Source organism: Rhinolophus sinicus, chromosome 13 (genome assembly GCF_057876585.1).
Source record: "Rhinolophus sinicus isolate RSI-liver-muscle chromosome 13, RSI-T2T, whole genome shotgun sequence".
Lineage (NCBI taxonomy): Eukaryota > Metazoa > Chordata > Mammalia > Chiroptera > Rhinolophidae > Rhinolophus > Rhinolophus sinicus.
Window position 1 is genome coordinate 60,117,572 of NC_142513.1, and position 14,408 is coordinate 60,131,979.

The following is a 14,408-nucleotide window of genomic DNA, read 5'->3' on the forward strand; positions in this document are numbered from 1 at the left end:
TAGGTCTTCAGGCAGAAGAAAGGGGCGAGAATCTCTGGCAAGCCTATGGGCAGGGATACCAGCACACACCAAAGGGGTTACAGGAAGATTAGCATTTCTATAGAGGTGGGTCGAGATGAATGCGGGGGAGTGGGTAGAAATGAGACCAGGAGTTGGTAGAGGCCAAGCTTTGCAAGACCTCTTATTCCTTGGAAGACATTTGGTTTTTGTCCAGTGGAGAGTGAGGCGCTACAGAAAGATTTGCAGCAGGGCAGTGATCCAGCTAGCTCTGTTTCTGGGAAGCTGACACATTTATTAGGGAAGGGGGAGACTAGAGACTGGCTGAGAGGTAGATGTGACAGTCCAGATGAGATGCTGAAGGCCTCAGCTCGGGCGTGGCAGTGGGGATGGAGAGAAAGTAGATTTGACAGAGATTCAGGAAGTAGAAGCATCAGGGCTGGATGATAGCTCCTGGACGGGTGAGGATGAAGAGGGGTTGGTGATGACGCCCAGGTTTCAATCTTGGTATAAACATTTCCAAATGTGTACTAATTCCTTTGTGTGTTCTGGGGAAAGGGGAATGGAAAGTGCATGAGAAACAAAATAACCAGAGATGGGTCCAAAGCCCTTGCTACCATGTTGCGGAGGAGCAGTGGTTGGCAGTATCGCAGGCTACATTGTTAAACCAAACACCTGAGGTGTGTTTTTATAGTATCCTGTGATGTTTGAAAATACCTTTCTAACTTTGACTTAAGTGTATCCTGCTTGTTCCAAAATCCAATCCAATCCAATCAAAATGCAATCAACACTTAGATTGTTATCTTTGAATCTTGAACCCAAGAAATGTCCAATAGCACCAACGGGCTAAATAGCATTTTTGGCCTTCTAACTATTTAATTTTGCTTTCTTTAAGAGTAAAAAGAAACAGTATCTCAAAAGCAGTTCAGTGTATGGAATATCAGTTAAGAATGTGTTGTGATTCAGCTGTAGATGGATTACTGAAGATAATTGACATTAAAATCTTCAGTGATCTGTGGTTGAAGTCAGAAGACGTACACACTAATACAATATTCATTACACTCAAGATCTTCACCTATTAATATATTTTTTGGTAACAGCTTTATTTGGATATAATTCTTATACCATATAATTCACCCATTTAAAGTGTATAAGCCAATGGTTTTTAGTATGTTCAGAGTTGTACAATCACCAAAATCAATTTTAGAACGTTTTCATTACCATAAAACAAACCCTATATTCACAATCCTCTCATCCACCCAGTAATTTATTCTCTAATTTATTTTCAACCACTAATTTATTCTCTGTCTCATAGATTTTCTCTTTTGGACATTTCGTATAAATGGAATCATACAATATGTGCTCTTATAATATTTTCAAGATTCATCCATGTTTTAATCAATATTTCATTCTTTTTTACTGGCTGAATGATAGATACTCCATTGTGTGTATATAGCACATATCGTTTATGCTTTCGTCAGTTGATAGACACCTTTGGGCTGTGATGAATAATGCTGCTAGTGAGCGATCATATACAAGCTATTGTGTAGACACACCATGTTTCCCCCAAAATAAGGCCTGGCCAGTCCATCAGCTCTCATGTGTCTTTTGGAGCAAAAATTAATATGAGACCTGGTCTTATTTTACTATAATACAGGACTGGGTCTTATGTAATATAATAATATAGTACAATATAATATAATACAATACTGGGTCTTATATTAGTTTTGGCTCCAAAAGACACATTAGAGCTGATGTTCCAGCTAGGCCTTATTTTTCAGGGAAACACAATATGTTTTCAGTTCTTGTGGATATACACCTAGAAGTAGAATAACTGGATCATATTGTAACTATGTTTAACTTTTTGAGGAACTGCCAGACTGTTTTCAGAAGGGTTGTACCATGTTTACTATCCTGCTGACAGTGTATGAGGGTTCTGATTTCTCTACGTTGTCTCTAACGTGTTATGTGAGATTTTTGATTATAGCCGTCCTTGTGGGTGTAAATGTTATCTCGTTATAGTTTTGATTTGTCTTTCCCTGATGGCTTATGGTGTTGAGCATCTTTTCTCGTGTTTTTTTGGATATTTGTATATCTTATTTGGAGAAATGCCTATTTAGATCCTTTGCCTATTTTTAAATTGGGTTATTTGTTGTAAGAGTTCTTTATATATTCTGGATACAAGTCTCTTGTCAGTTACATGATTTGCAAATATTTTATCCCGTATTAATATTTTTAAATAAATTTTTGAAAGGTACCTATGTTCAATTTACTGAGCTCTACTACAGTTTTACAATATGGTTTTATATTAGTTTTGCTTTTTCTTGAAGACAATGTAAAAGGCCTGTACATTTTATATATATGTATTTTATGTAAAATGTATATATACACTTTATATATATATATATATATATATATATATATATATATATATATATATATTTTAGAATTGCATAAATTATTCTGCTCTTTGTTGATAATTGGGACGGGCCAATGATGTCATAAGGGAGTAAGTTGAGACTATTTTTAATAATGTTATTTTCTTATTTGTGATTATTAGCAAAATTAATTTTACCGCTCTTTATCTTTTCTGAAACCATGTATTTCACAGCATGTGATTCTATAATTGTCTGTTTCCTCATTTTCTCTTAAGAAATTGGTAAAGAGTGTGTCCTGGGGTTGGATTTCTCTTCTGCGCACTTTTCATCAGCTTGTCCACCCTGCTCAGTTCATTCCTGCACTGAGGCAGCTCAGCCTGTGTTCTTCCACCTTCACGTTCTTACTTTCAGTGGTTTCTTTGAAGTGTGTGCATGAGGATGGATTTTCAGTCGCATTTTCGAAGCATATATTTATTAATATATTGTTCCTTTAGGAGCACAAATAAGGCCACTTAAGAGATTCTTTCCACATATCGGTTGTACTTGGCCACTTGGGATGAATTTGGAAATATGTGCATTTTTTTCTCATCATACCTTGCACTTCTGTGTGCTAGAAGTTGGTCACTCTTTTGTTTAGCAGGAAACAAAAGAAAATATAATTAAGTCAGTAGTGTGTACAGAAACTCTAAAGCACTGGAGTTCATTGTAAGGAGCTTTCTGATTCTGTGGGCTGATCCTTATTGCTAGTAAGTTTTTGTAGGTGATTCTGTACCCTCACTCCCCCCACCTCCACCAAACTCACACACACACACACACACACACACACACACACACACACAAGGAAGAAAAACAAAAGGCTGGTCAGGATTCTGTGGTGATTTCTGTGGATTGCGAAAGTGGACTAATGTAATGAATTGAAGGGATATATTTAGGAGTCAAAGAATTCTCAAGTGGGGGCGTGTCTTTTCTTTCGGTACAGTGACAGCCTCTCTTCTAGAGCCTAACAGATGTCAAGTTATGGGGGCAGAAAAGGAAGGTCAAGGGTGTTTTCTCCTGTAGAGGAGACCTGTGTGTGTTTATGGCCAGAAGGAAGACAACACAGGAGAGGGTCTAGGAACCCGGGTGGACGCAGGCTGGCACGGAGGACGGTTACATACTGAAGAAAGGAAAGGCAGTATTTATAGAGAGAGATTTTTGCAGTTGAACAAAGAGTCCAACGTGGCCTCAATTTCAGAAAAAATGGTTTCAGGCAGTTCATACATTATAAAAATGACATAGCCACCAAACAAAACTCAGAAAATTCAAATTGGTGGGAGAAAGAGAAATATTATCCATGGTCCCACCAAAGAGCCCGCACAACATGGATGAGCAGTGGGGTCCAGAATGGCCGCTGCCACACACGTGGCCGCTGAGCACTTGAAGTGTGGCCAGGTTGACTGGCCAGTTTGTTTGATGAACTTAAATTTCACTCGCCACACAGAGAGGACAGTGCAGAATGTGTCCGCCATCACAGCGCTGCTCTCCAGCACGTCTTCCTGGGCTCCAGGCTCTTTGTTTTCATGTGGTTGTTGTGGGGAGCGTAGTATTTCCCAACTTTTCTTTGGTGGCCATCCCTGCTAATGGAGTACCAGCCTGTGGGAGGGCACGGGCTTTCTGCGGCCCCTTCTGAAATTCCTCTTGGATTCTTGCAGTTGTATCCCCCTTGAATGGACACTGTTTGTGTCATTTTTGGACCACTCCCTTCCCTCTCCACCCCCACCAACTTTTCTTATCTGGGCTCTGGTGTTTGGTTTGCAGAACAATCTCCTCTGGCCAGTGAGGGGAGGAGAGCGTTTCGCTCCCCTTCTCTACCAGGCATGGCCTTGGGCTTAGGGGGGCCCTGGGTGACCACTCGTGCCAGACGGCAGCAGGGAGGCTCTCAGGATGTATGAGTGCTGAAAGGAGGGTCCCCAAGATGGCTCTGTTCCTGCTCTCCATCCCTCCGTTTCCAGCACCACCTCTGGGTCTGACACCCTCCCCTGCCAACCTCTGTCATCCAGGTGCATCCACTGCGGGGTCGTCTACCTGACCTTGGCCTTGCTGAAAAGCCACATCCAGGAGCGACACTGCCAGGTTTTCCACAAATGTGCTTTCTGCCCCATGGCCTTCAAGACTGCCAGCAGCACGGCAGACCACAGCGCCACCCAGCACCCCACGCAGCCGCACAGACCCTCTCAGTGAGTGCAGCTCCCGGCCCAGCAGGCCTGTGGGGCAGAGCCGAATGGCCTGGGTGCTCGTGGGGGGCGGCTGTTGGGACACTCTGGGGGCCGGGGACTGTCCACATTGGCCCAGAGTGGTGCTTTCCCAAACCTGACCCTGATTCCGAGAGAGTGCAGATGGGGTGCAGGGCCGCGCGGTGCTGCCAGCAGAGCCTTCGCCACCTCACACCCTGGGGCTTGTCTCCCAGGCTCATGTATAAGTGCTCCTGTGAGATGGTCTTCAACAAGAAGAGGCACATCCAACAGCATTTTTACCAGAATGCCAGCACGGCGCAGGTGGGCGTCTTCAAGTGTCCTGAGTGCCCGCTCTTGTTCCTGCAGAAGCCGGAGCTGATGCAGCACGTCAAGGTGGGATGCCCTGGGGCAGGAGGCTGGGAGGGGGCACCTGCCTCAGGCCGGGGTCTGACTCTGTGCCTCTTTCCCCTTGCCCAGTCAGTAATCGCTCTCCCCATCCCCAGAGCACCCACGGTGTTCCCCGAAACGTAGACGAGCTGTCAAGCCTCCAGTCTTCAGTGGACACGTCCTCCAGCCGCCCTGGCTCTCGAGTTCCCGCTGAGCCCCCAGCCACTAGTGTGGCTGCTCGGGGCAGCTCCCTGCCCTCTGGCCGCTGGGGCAGGTCTGAGGCCCATCGCAGGGCTGAGGCCAAGCCCCGGCTGCGGAGCACCGGCTGGACCTGCCAGGAGTGCCAGGAGTGGGTTCCTGATCGGGAGAGCTACGTGTCCCACATGAAAAAGAGCCACGGTCGGGTAAGTGCGCCCCAGCGCCACAGTGCCACCCGGACTCTGCACTGCTCTCCCTGATGTGCCTGACCCCTCACTTAGGGTTCGGGTGCTTTGGGCAGCGTGGGTACCACAGATTATTGAGGTCTTTGGGACATTCTCCTTTCTGCCCCTGTCATCTGAGAAGAAAGACGCGCCCAGAACTCTCTTACAGTCCTGATGCGTTGCTTTCTGTGACCGCCTGCAGACACTGAAGCGGTACCCATGCCGGCAGTGTGACCAGTCCTTCCACACCCCCAGCAGCCTGCGCAAACACATCCGCAACAACCATGACACCGTCAAGAAAGTCTACACCTGTGGGTGAGTGAGTCTGCGGAGCGGGAAGCCAGTGGGCCTGAAATCCAGAACGCCTGCCCGTGGTCCCTCAGGGCTTTTCTGTGCTGTGAGATCAGGGGGTAGAGGCCAGAGACAGGCGAGTTTCTAAATGGAGAGGTGCTGTGGCAAGGTCAGACATTGGGGCAGGTCAGAAACCAGCTTCCAGAACCTGGGGGCTCCTGAGCGGTCCCCCTTCCCACCTCCCTGCCCCTGGGCGGCCCTGAGTTTTCATCACATTGCCGCTGATGTGACCATGTGCCGCGTTGGGCCAAGAGGCGTCAGCACCATCTGCCTGAACGTTAGGTCATAACCGGGGCTCTGTCCTGCTGACCACCAGCCCAGCACCTGGGGAATGGAGAGTGAGGTCATGGCCGAGGGCTGGTACAAATATTCTGACTTGCTGTTGTCTGCCTCCTTGGCTGGCTTGCTGGCTCGATGTCTCCGGGGAGTACCCAGCACTCCCTAGCCAGGCTGAGGACCACCCAGCTCGCAGCCTGTCTGCTGCAGACTCTCCACTGGAGCCTCTGCCTGCCAGCCAGGCCTGCGTGGCTCCACTGGGCTCTGTAGCCGTCGTCTCACACGATTTCTGTGGCTGTCCTTTTGCAGGTATTGCACAGAGGACAGCCCCAGCTTCCCTCGGCCTTCCCTCCTGGAGAGTCACATCAGCCTTATGCATGGTATCAGAAACCCTGATTTGAGCCAGACGTCCAAAGTCAGACCTCCAGGTGGACATTCCTCTCAGGTGGGTGTGGGGCCCCTGCCCACTGGGGCAGCTTGCTCGGGGAGGCCTGGAGCTGGAGCCGCACTAGGCAGGCCACGGGGGATCCATTTGTCACTGTGGCCGTGCTGCGACCAGCAGCGACAACTTCCCTCAGGGTGGGTCACTCACTGTGTGACCCACCTGGGACTGCACACAAGTAAAGGACAGGGACAGAGACCCACGAGGTCGGCTGTCATCCTCTTGTTTCTGCTGTTTCCTTGTCACTGTGAGCCTTCCTTAGGGATGTGTCGCGCTCCGTGACAAGGGAGTGTCACACACACCGGCCTGCTACTGCCTCACTAGAACTGTCAGGTGACGGGGCGGGGCCATGCTTGGCTGCACCCGCACCCCACTCGTTATGAGAGGAGCCAGGCCCCAACTCTCGCTCTCCTGGACACTTGTCCTGTGACCTCATCCTTGCTCCAGGCCCCTTCCCGTGGCTGGGGAACTTCGGGAGCACCTTGGTTTTCCTCCTCGCTAGGCTCTTCATGCCCCTGGTCGGGGGCTGCTCTTCAGAGGGGCCTGGCATGTCAGGGAAACTCAGAGGCTCCTGGAGTTCCAGGACATTCTTTCTTTGTTGTCCAGAGAAGGATGCTGGTAGGCAAAGGCCCTTCCACACATAGCAGGGAGATGTAAATTGCCCTTTTGGCAACATCTGTCTATGGTTAAAATGCACACACTCTGGGCAGCTGGGTAGCTCAGTCATTAGAGCGCGGTGCTCTTAATAAGATTGCCAGTTTGACCCCCACGTGGGCCACTGTGAGCTGTGCCCTTTATAACTAGATGGAAACACCTACTTGACTTAGAGCTGATGGGTCCCGGAAAAACACACTTAAATAAATAAAAAGTTAAAAAGAAAAAAATGCACATACTTTCCTCCCCTCCAAATGCACACACCCTTTAATCCAGCAAATCTGCTTCTCAGATTTATGTGTGAGGTGTCTTTGGCCTTGGGCACCAGGAATTGTGTTCAAGGACGTTCACAGCAGCGCTGTGTGCATGACAGAGCTGGAACTCGACTAAGTGTCCGCCAGTGTGGACTGTCCACCCCCACGGTGGGTTCATGTGCCGCTGTTAGGAGAACAGAGCCTCTGTATAACCTCTCCTGGAGACCAGAGCTAGTACGTTGTGAAGTGAAAAGCTCAGGGCGAAGACGTGTGTGCACGTAATGCTGTCATTTTGTAAAAGATGGCACTTTTAGGTTTGTGCGCAGGGTCGCCTGTGGAGGAGCCACAGAACTGGACACTACGATGTCCTCTGGAGAGTGGGCAGGAGGGCTGTAATCTCTGTGCCCTTCCTGTATCTCTGGAATGCTGTGCCACAGGCATACGTTACATTAATGAAAGCAAACAACCCCGCCCCAAACAAATCAAAGCTAAATCGGCATTCAGGGCGGGGTGACCCTGGAAACTGCAAGGCCTTGGGCTGCACACGTCGTGTCTGGGGGCTCCAGTCTCGGGCTCGGCTCAGCCAGAACTCACCTCACGCTGTGTCCCCTTCAGGTGAACCATCTGAAGAGACGGGTCAGCGGGGTGGCGGACGCTCCGGGCACCAGCAACAGTGCAACCGTGTCTGCCACCAAGAGGCACAAGTCCCTCTACCAGTGCGCAAAGTGCAGCTTCGCCACAGACTCGGGGCTGGAGTTCCAGAGGCACATACCTCAGCACCAGGCGGACAGCTCCACGGCCCAGTGTCTGCTCTGCGGTCTGTGCTACACGTCCGCCAGCTCCCTCAGCCGGCACCTCTTCATCGTCCACAAGGTGAGGGAGCAGGAGGAGGAGGCGACCGTGGCGCCGGCGCCGGCGGAGGCCGCGGAGCCAGAGGAGGGCTCCGGGGAGGAGGTGTCCATGGAGACCAGGGAGAACGGACTGGACGAGTGTGCCGGCGAGCCTTTGTCGGCTGACCCAGAGGCCAGGAGGTCACCGGGCCCGGCCCCTGTGGAGGACGGTGCCCAAGAGGCTCACAGTCAACCCCAGGCCTCTCAGGACCAGGACAGCTGCGCACTGTCCCCTCAGGTGTGACCGCAGGCTGGGCAGTGTGTGCAGTCCGGTGGTGCCGTGGCGTCCTCCGCCTGCCGCGTGGACACTGGGCAATAAACAGCTCTGCCTGGTGTGTGTGGCAGGCTGTGCCCTGGAGCAGTGTCTGCCTGAGCTGCGGGTGCAGGGTGTGCCCCAGCCCCAGGAGATGCGGGGTCGCCCAGGACCCTCACAGATCTGAATTCACTTCTGTTATTTATGGCTTTGTGCTGCTTCTCGGTACCCCAACTCTTGTCTGTGTCCTTCCCACCCCAGGCTGCTTCAGTGGCCCGACCCCAATGCTGTCCACTCCGCTTGGAACCCCTCAGCGGCTGTGCTCTTCCGGGAGGCTGCCCACCTGCTGCCCTCAGCCGGGGAACTCCCCCGCGCTCCTGGGCCAGTGGACGGCAGCTCTCCTCCCTGCCATCAGAGCCTGAGGAGGGGACACGGGGGCGACGCAGTCCCTCCTGGAGAGCTCTGCCCAGCCTGGCCTGGCAAGGGCCTTAGTCACCTCGCCCTTCCTCCCTGTCTTCTCTGAGTCTTTTCCCCCAGAATATTCCTGGAGAATTGATTGTCACACTGGCTCCTCCTGTCTGTGTGGGGGAGAAACTCCTGCAGCACACCTCTGTTTGGAACCCGGGAGAGCAGGCAGGCAGGCAGGCACCGAGAGGCAGACCCGAAGCAGTGTGTCCTTGTCTTGCGGCTGGCCTGCCTCCCTGATAAGTGGGGTGTGGGGCACACAGACGTTGGGATATCTGTTTTCTTCCTCCTGTGCCATTAGAGAGGCTGCTGCTCCAGACAGGCCAGCCCCTCCGCCTCTTGGCTACACTCGTGTTGCTCAGACTATATTTCAAATAAAAAATTCTTCTTACCATGCAGGTGGGCTCTTGTATTCCTCTTCAAGTGAGCCTGGCCCCACCCTGCTCCACCCGAAGGGTCTTTCCCACACGTCCCACACTACTCCCAGTGCCCATGGAGGGTCCTCTCTAGATTCTGGAGCTGTGGTAGGAAACCAGGAGCCTGGTACTTCTTGGTTCGCTAGAGACCTTCCGAAGGGGTCAGGGGAGGGTCTTAATGCTGGTCAAGAGTCACCTCCAAGGTCTCCTCTGGGCTGGCGACATCAGCTTTAGAACCTATTGACATTTTCTGGGCACCTCCATCTCCTGCAAATGAATTTTCAACCTAAGAGCATCCTTTACTGGTGGGAGTGGGTTAGGGGATAGAGGGGCGAATTCTGTAATTTTCTTGTAGTGCTCAAGAGGTCTTGGTATTGCCACTGTTACAGGCAACTTGGGTGTGTCAGAATTAGGATTAGATACCTTGTTTCCCTGAAAATAAGACCTAGCCAGACCAGTAGCTCTAATGCGTTTTTTGAAGCAAAAGTCAATGTAAGACCCCAGTATATTATATTATATTATATTATATTTTATATTATATTATATTCCCGGTCTTAGAATTTTATAAGACTGGGTCTTATATTAAAGTAAGACCTGGTCTTACATTAATTTTTGCTCCAAAAGACACATTAGAGCTGATGGTCCGGCTACGTCTTATTTTTGGGGAAACACGGTATTCAAGGCTGGGCTGTCTTTTCACTGATGGCAGTTACGTAGGGCCTGACCCCACAAAAAGCAGGCAGTGTGTGTGTGGGGGGGTGTCCTCTGACCTCTGACCCAAGCGGCTGCTGCAGCCCTGCCTGGATGGGATGTGGGTCCAGGCCTGGCAGGATCTAGCGCAGTAAAGGGAAGTGGGTGCTGAGTTCTTAGAGGCAGGCACTGCATATCAATGATAAATTCTTGTCAGATAAATGGATCTGACCTTTTCACAATTGAAAACAAAAACCATTTTCTTCTCTTACCAAACGCCACATTTTTAGTGGAAATGCTAACGGCAGTGGGAAAGGTTAGTGCCTGCCTCAGTTTCGGAAAGACACTGCTGTTTAATGATTTCTGTACCTGGCAAGGCCACTATGCCCTGCTCCCCAAGGAGGCGGTAAGGGCAAGCTGGGCCTGATTCTGGCTGCCTGCAAAGCCACAGCTCCTCCAGCTCGGCTGTCGTCCCTTCCCTAATTCCCACTCTGCACCCCGGGTCCAGTCATAGAAATTATAGAGGGGGCTGGTAGGAGGGTTTGAAACGGATGCCCAGAAACAGTAGTAGCTGGAGAAGGAGAGAGGAGGTGGTGAAATCGCAGGTTTGACCACCTGCCCTGACCTCAGATCCATTTCTCCTTCCTGGGAGTGGCGTGGAGTGGAAAGAATGCCGAGCCTTTCACCGGGGAACCTGGGTCACAGCCTGCGTTCTGCCCGTACCAGCTCCTAACAAGGCCGCTCCCCTTCAAAATAGAGTTAGTCATTCCCACCCGACGCGCTTCTCGGGCTTTTGTGAAATGATGAGTATGGAAGCACTTTCTAGTTTATGAAACACTATGTAAAAGTGAGGGATCCTTGACGTGACTTCAGGGCACGGAGGGTGGAATGCATCTCCCATGCCATTCATACTTGGATGCTGATGGTCCCTTATGACTGGTCCGGGACACCATTATTCAGTTATTGTGATGACAGGAGAGTTTTAAGCCCTGCTCGCGTGCCCAGCATCTTGCTAAATACTTTCTAGTGATTCTCATTAAGTCCTCACAATAATCTCACAGTTATCCTCCATTGTAGAGGGAAGAAAACCGAGGCTCAAAGAGGTTAAATAACTTGCTGGGCCCCCTGTAAGCAATGGTGCCGCGTGAAGCCCGTCTGGTTCTAAAGTCCATGATATGAACCATTGTGCTGCCTTAGTGACCTGGCTGCTTGGGCCAGCCGCCAATTTGTCAGCGGTTTGCAGCCATCCAGACATCCACTTTCCTACCTCCCCTTCGGATGGGGTACCAGGTTCTCTCTCGAGTCAGTCTGTGCCTTGTCACCTCAAGGAGGGCCCCTGCACCTCACATTTGCTTGTAACGAAAGCACACGCAGTGTCTCTTTGACCTTTAATTTTCACTGGGCTTTAACCTGCCACTTGAAGACCATCACTTTTGCGGGCCATCCCAGAAAAGGTTGCCCAGCCCTCACAGGGAACGTGGTTCCCTCAGGGTCCAGTATCTTTTGATCTTTTCTTTTTTAAGGTGTTTTTTAATGGTTGCGCTATCATCTGTTATCAGAAACTGCTTGCTGTAACCAGCACTTATCTGCACATTAGCTGGAGTGCTCTCCTGATCAAGTTAAACAGATAAAATCCCCACCCTCGTAGAAACTACAATTTAATACACGCCGAGGCTTGACAAATGACTAGTATTTATTTTCCAACTGCTTTATCTCTGTAAAATGATACGCCGAGTTACTATAAGCTAATTGAGTGTGTAGAAAGAACTGTTCCCTTAACTTATGTAAACAGTCTGCGTTTTGAAAACACTTGTGGCTCAGCGAGTTCAACACCCTTTGCCTTCTCCAAGACTGAGGATTTCCCACCCCACTGCCTGCTTGTTCACCACCGCATATTCAGCACTGAGCACACCTTATTTTACTTGTTTTTAACATTTGTTGTTTTTTTGAAAACTTAATACATATACGGGGTAAGACAGCCAAACAACACAAAAGAGGACACAATGAAAAGTAAGCTTCCCAGTCGAGGTGGGCCTTCAGTTCCCTGTCCGCTCTCTGGAATTAATTGCTGTTATCTATACCTTGTGTATCCTTTCTGAGCAATTCTATGCATTTACAAGTTTATAAATATGTATATTTATATATCTATTTTTAATACAAATGGTAGCATTCTGTACACAGTGTTCTGAAGCTTGCTTTTTTCACTTACGTAATGGAGATTGTTCCAAATTCATCCAGTGGGTCAGCCTAATTCTTTAAAAGCTCCTAGCACAGTTCCTTGCATTCAGTTCAGAGTGTTTGAGTGAGTGAGTGAATGCATGAATGGAAGAATCTGATTCAACTGGTAGCTACAAAGTTCTCTCATGGCCTGATCTGAGCAAGACAGGATCGTCTAGATTCTAGAACGTCTTTTCCAAGGGATTCAGGCTGTTGACCTTCACCATCTGACAGCAGCAGCCTTAGGAACTGGGAGCAGAGCGTTTTGGGCCCCTCTTGGGGAAAGAGTACACTAAGTCCCAGGTACCAAGTATGGGATTTTTTTTTTAGGTCCCTATTTAAAATGCCTTTTTCTTACTGGAAAACGATATAGCATTATCAGAAAATAAAACAAAACATGCGTATTTATAATCCCGTCTTACCTTTGCAGTTGTTTTCATTTTTGCATATCACTTTCCAATCTTTGTTTAGTTCATAGCTGAATTTATGATACAATTATAATGACTGTGGTTAACATCAAACATTTCTATATGACAGACATTATTTTCACATTCTCCTACTTAGCCTCATAACAATCCTCTGAGATAGAAACTACTGTTATTCTTTTGGAGGGTCACAGTGGTTGAGTAATTTCCCTAAAGCCACAGAGCAAATAAGGGACAGAGCTGGGATTCCCTCGGGTGTGACCAGCACTGCACTGCCTCGGATTTTGTGCCCCATTTTTTTCTACTTAACATTATGTCTGGATATTTTCAGGTTTCTCCATAACCTTTACGCATCATTTCCAATCATTGTAATTATTTTCAAACCAACAATGTATTTACCCATTCCCTGTTTACATTTAAATGCCTCACTTCATCAGTGCAGTGAAGAGTGCTGAGCATATAGCTTTTTGTTTCTGCAGAAATAATTAATAAATAAATACTTATTTCCTAAGTATTCATCCCTATTCTTCTTGACTAAACACACTGGCAGGGTGATAGAATGACTGACGAAATCAGAAGGTTCCAGTCTGGGCTCTGTAACTAAGTCATTTGATCTCTGTTGGCTTCAGTTCTCACATCTGTCAAATGTTGGGGGGGAGATGGGGAGGGTTGGTTTAAATCTCTGGGGATCTTGAGCCTGGCTAGATTTTATCTTCTAGTTCCTGTATATGTTTATGTTAAAATAGAAGATACCTTCCCCAAGGCAAGAACTCTTACTGAATTTCCTTTTTTTAATTGTCTTATTTCTTTATTGACTTTTGGCCTAGATATATCTGAAAATGGAAAAGATTCCCTCTTACTTTGCTCCCTCCTCCCAAGGCAATACCAGTATTATTTGCATTTATTTATATTTTAATTTGCATCAGATTTATGCTTTTTCAGATAGAGTTCTAGCTCTTTTATGAGCACCTATTTCTTTTGGCTTTTATCAAGCCTTTCCAAGTTCAAATTATCTGTTTACTTGATAATTTGCAACAGAAGGACATTTCAAATCCTTCTGTTACCCAGGTCTCTTTTCAGTAGGGACCTAGGTCCAGATGAATTCTTGAGCTAGTTCAGTGTGTCATGCATTGGCCTTTTAAAAGGCTCTATTTTTTAAAACTATTATTATTTTCAAAATGAAATTGTGTTGTTAGTGCATGAATACTAACAAATCAACAAATGTGTAATTGATCCCATGGAAAATGGAGCAAAAGGATATGATAAAACCATTTAAGTCAATTCTAATGTGGGGGGAGAAGCACCCATTCTAGGGAGTGCTCAATTGACAGGAGACCAGTAGCACCATTTAGTTTCACGGGTGGTCATGGTATTACATCAATGTATAGATAAATAGTCTAAAATCTACTCCATCTTCTAAAACTTAATCCCATAGCCCTTGCCTCTCTTTACTGTGAAAATGGGGAAAGTTAATTATGACTTTGATGTTTGAAGAGAGGGATTAAGCCACTCTTGGATCTGGCTTTCATTAAGCTAGGCAGCTCCTTTGTTTCTAGGCTTCCCCTTTGAGTTATAATGGCCCAGGGCCCATTGTATATAATTCCTATTTTCCTCTGGGGTTTTCTAGTCCTTAGACCAATTTGCTTGGGTTTTATCCTAACACCCACTGTACATAGAC

At 48.0% G+C, this 14,408-nt stretch overlaps 1 protein-coding gene across 3 annotated transcripts in view; it reads left to right on the top strand.

Moving 5' to 3' along the window:
• Positions 1-12,264, top strand: part of ZNF592 (zinc finger protein 592) — a 43,516-nt gene extending 31,252 nt beyond the window's left edge. For all 3 annotated transcript variants that reach the window (XM_074317561.2, XM_088789455.1, XM_019743468.3), the window contains 6 exons: positions 4,415-4,591; positions 4,822-4,981; positions 5,092-5,379; positions 5,600-5,712; positions 6,334-6,469; positions 7,990-12,264. In XM_074317561.2, coding sequence (XP_074173662.1) covers positions 4,415-4,591; positions 4,822-4,981; positions 5,092-5,379; positions 5,600-5,712; positions 6,334-6,469; positions 7,990-8,508 — 1,393 coding nt within the window. In that variant the 3' untranslated portion in view covers positions 8,509-12,264. The remainder of the gene's footprint in view (positions 1-4,414; positions 4,592-4,821; positions 4,982-5,091; positions 5,380-5,599; positions 5,713-6,333; positions 6,470-7,989) is intronic.
• Positions 12,265-14,408: the final 2,144 nt, after the last annotated feature.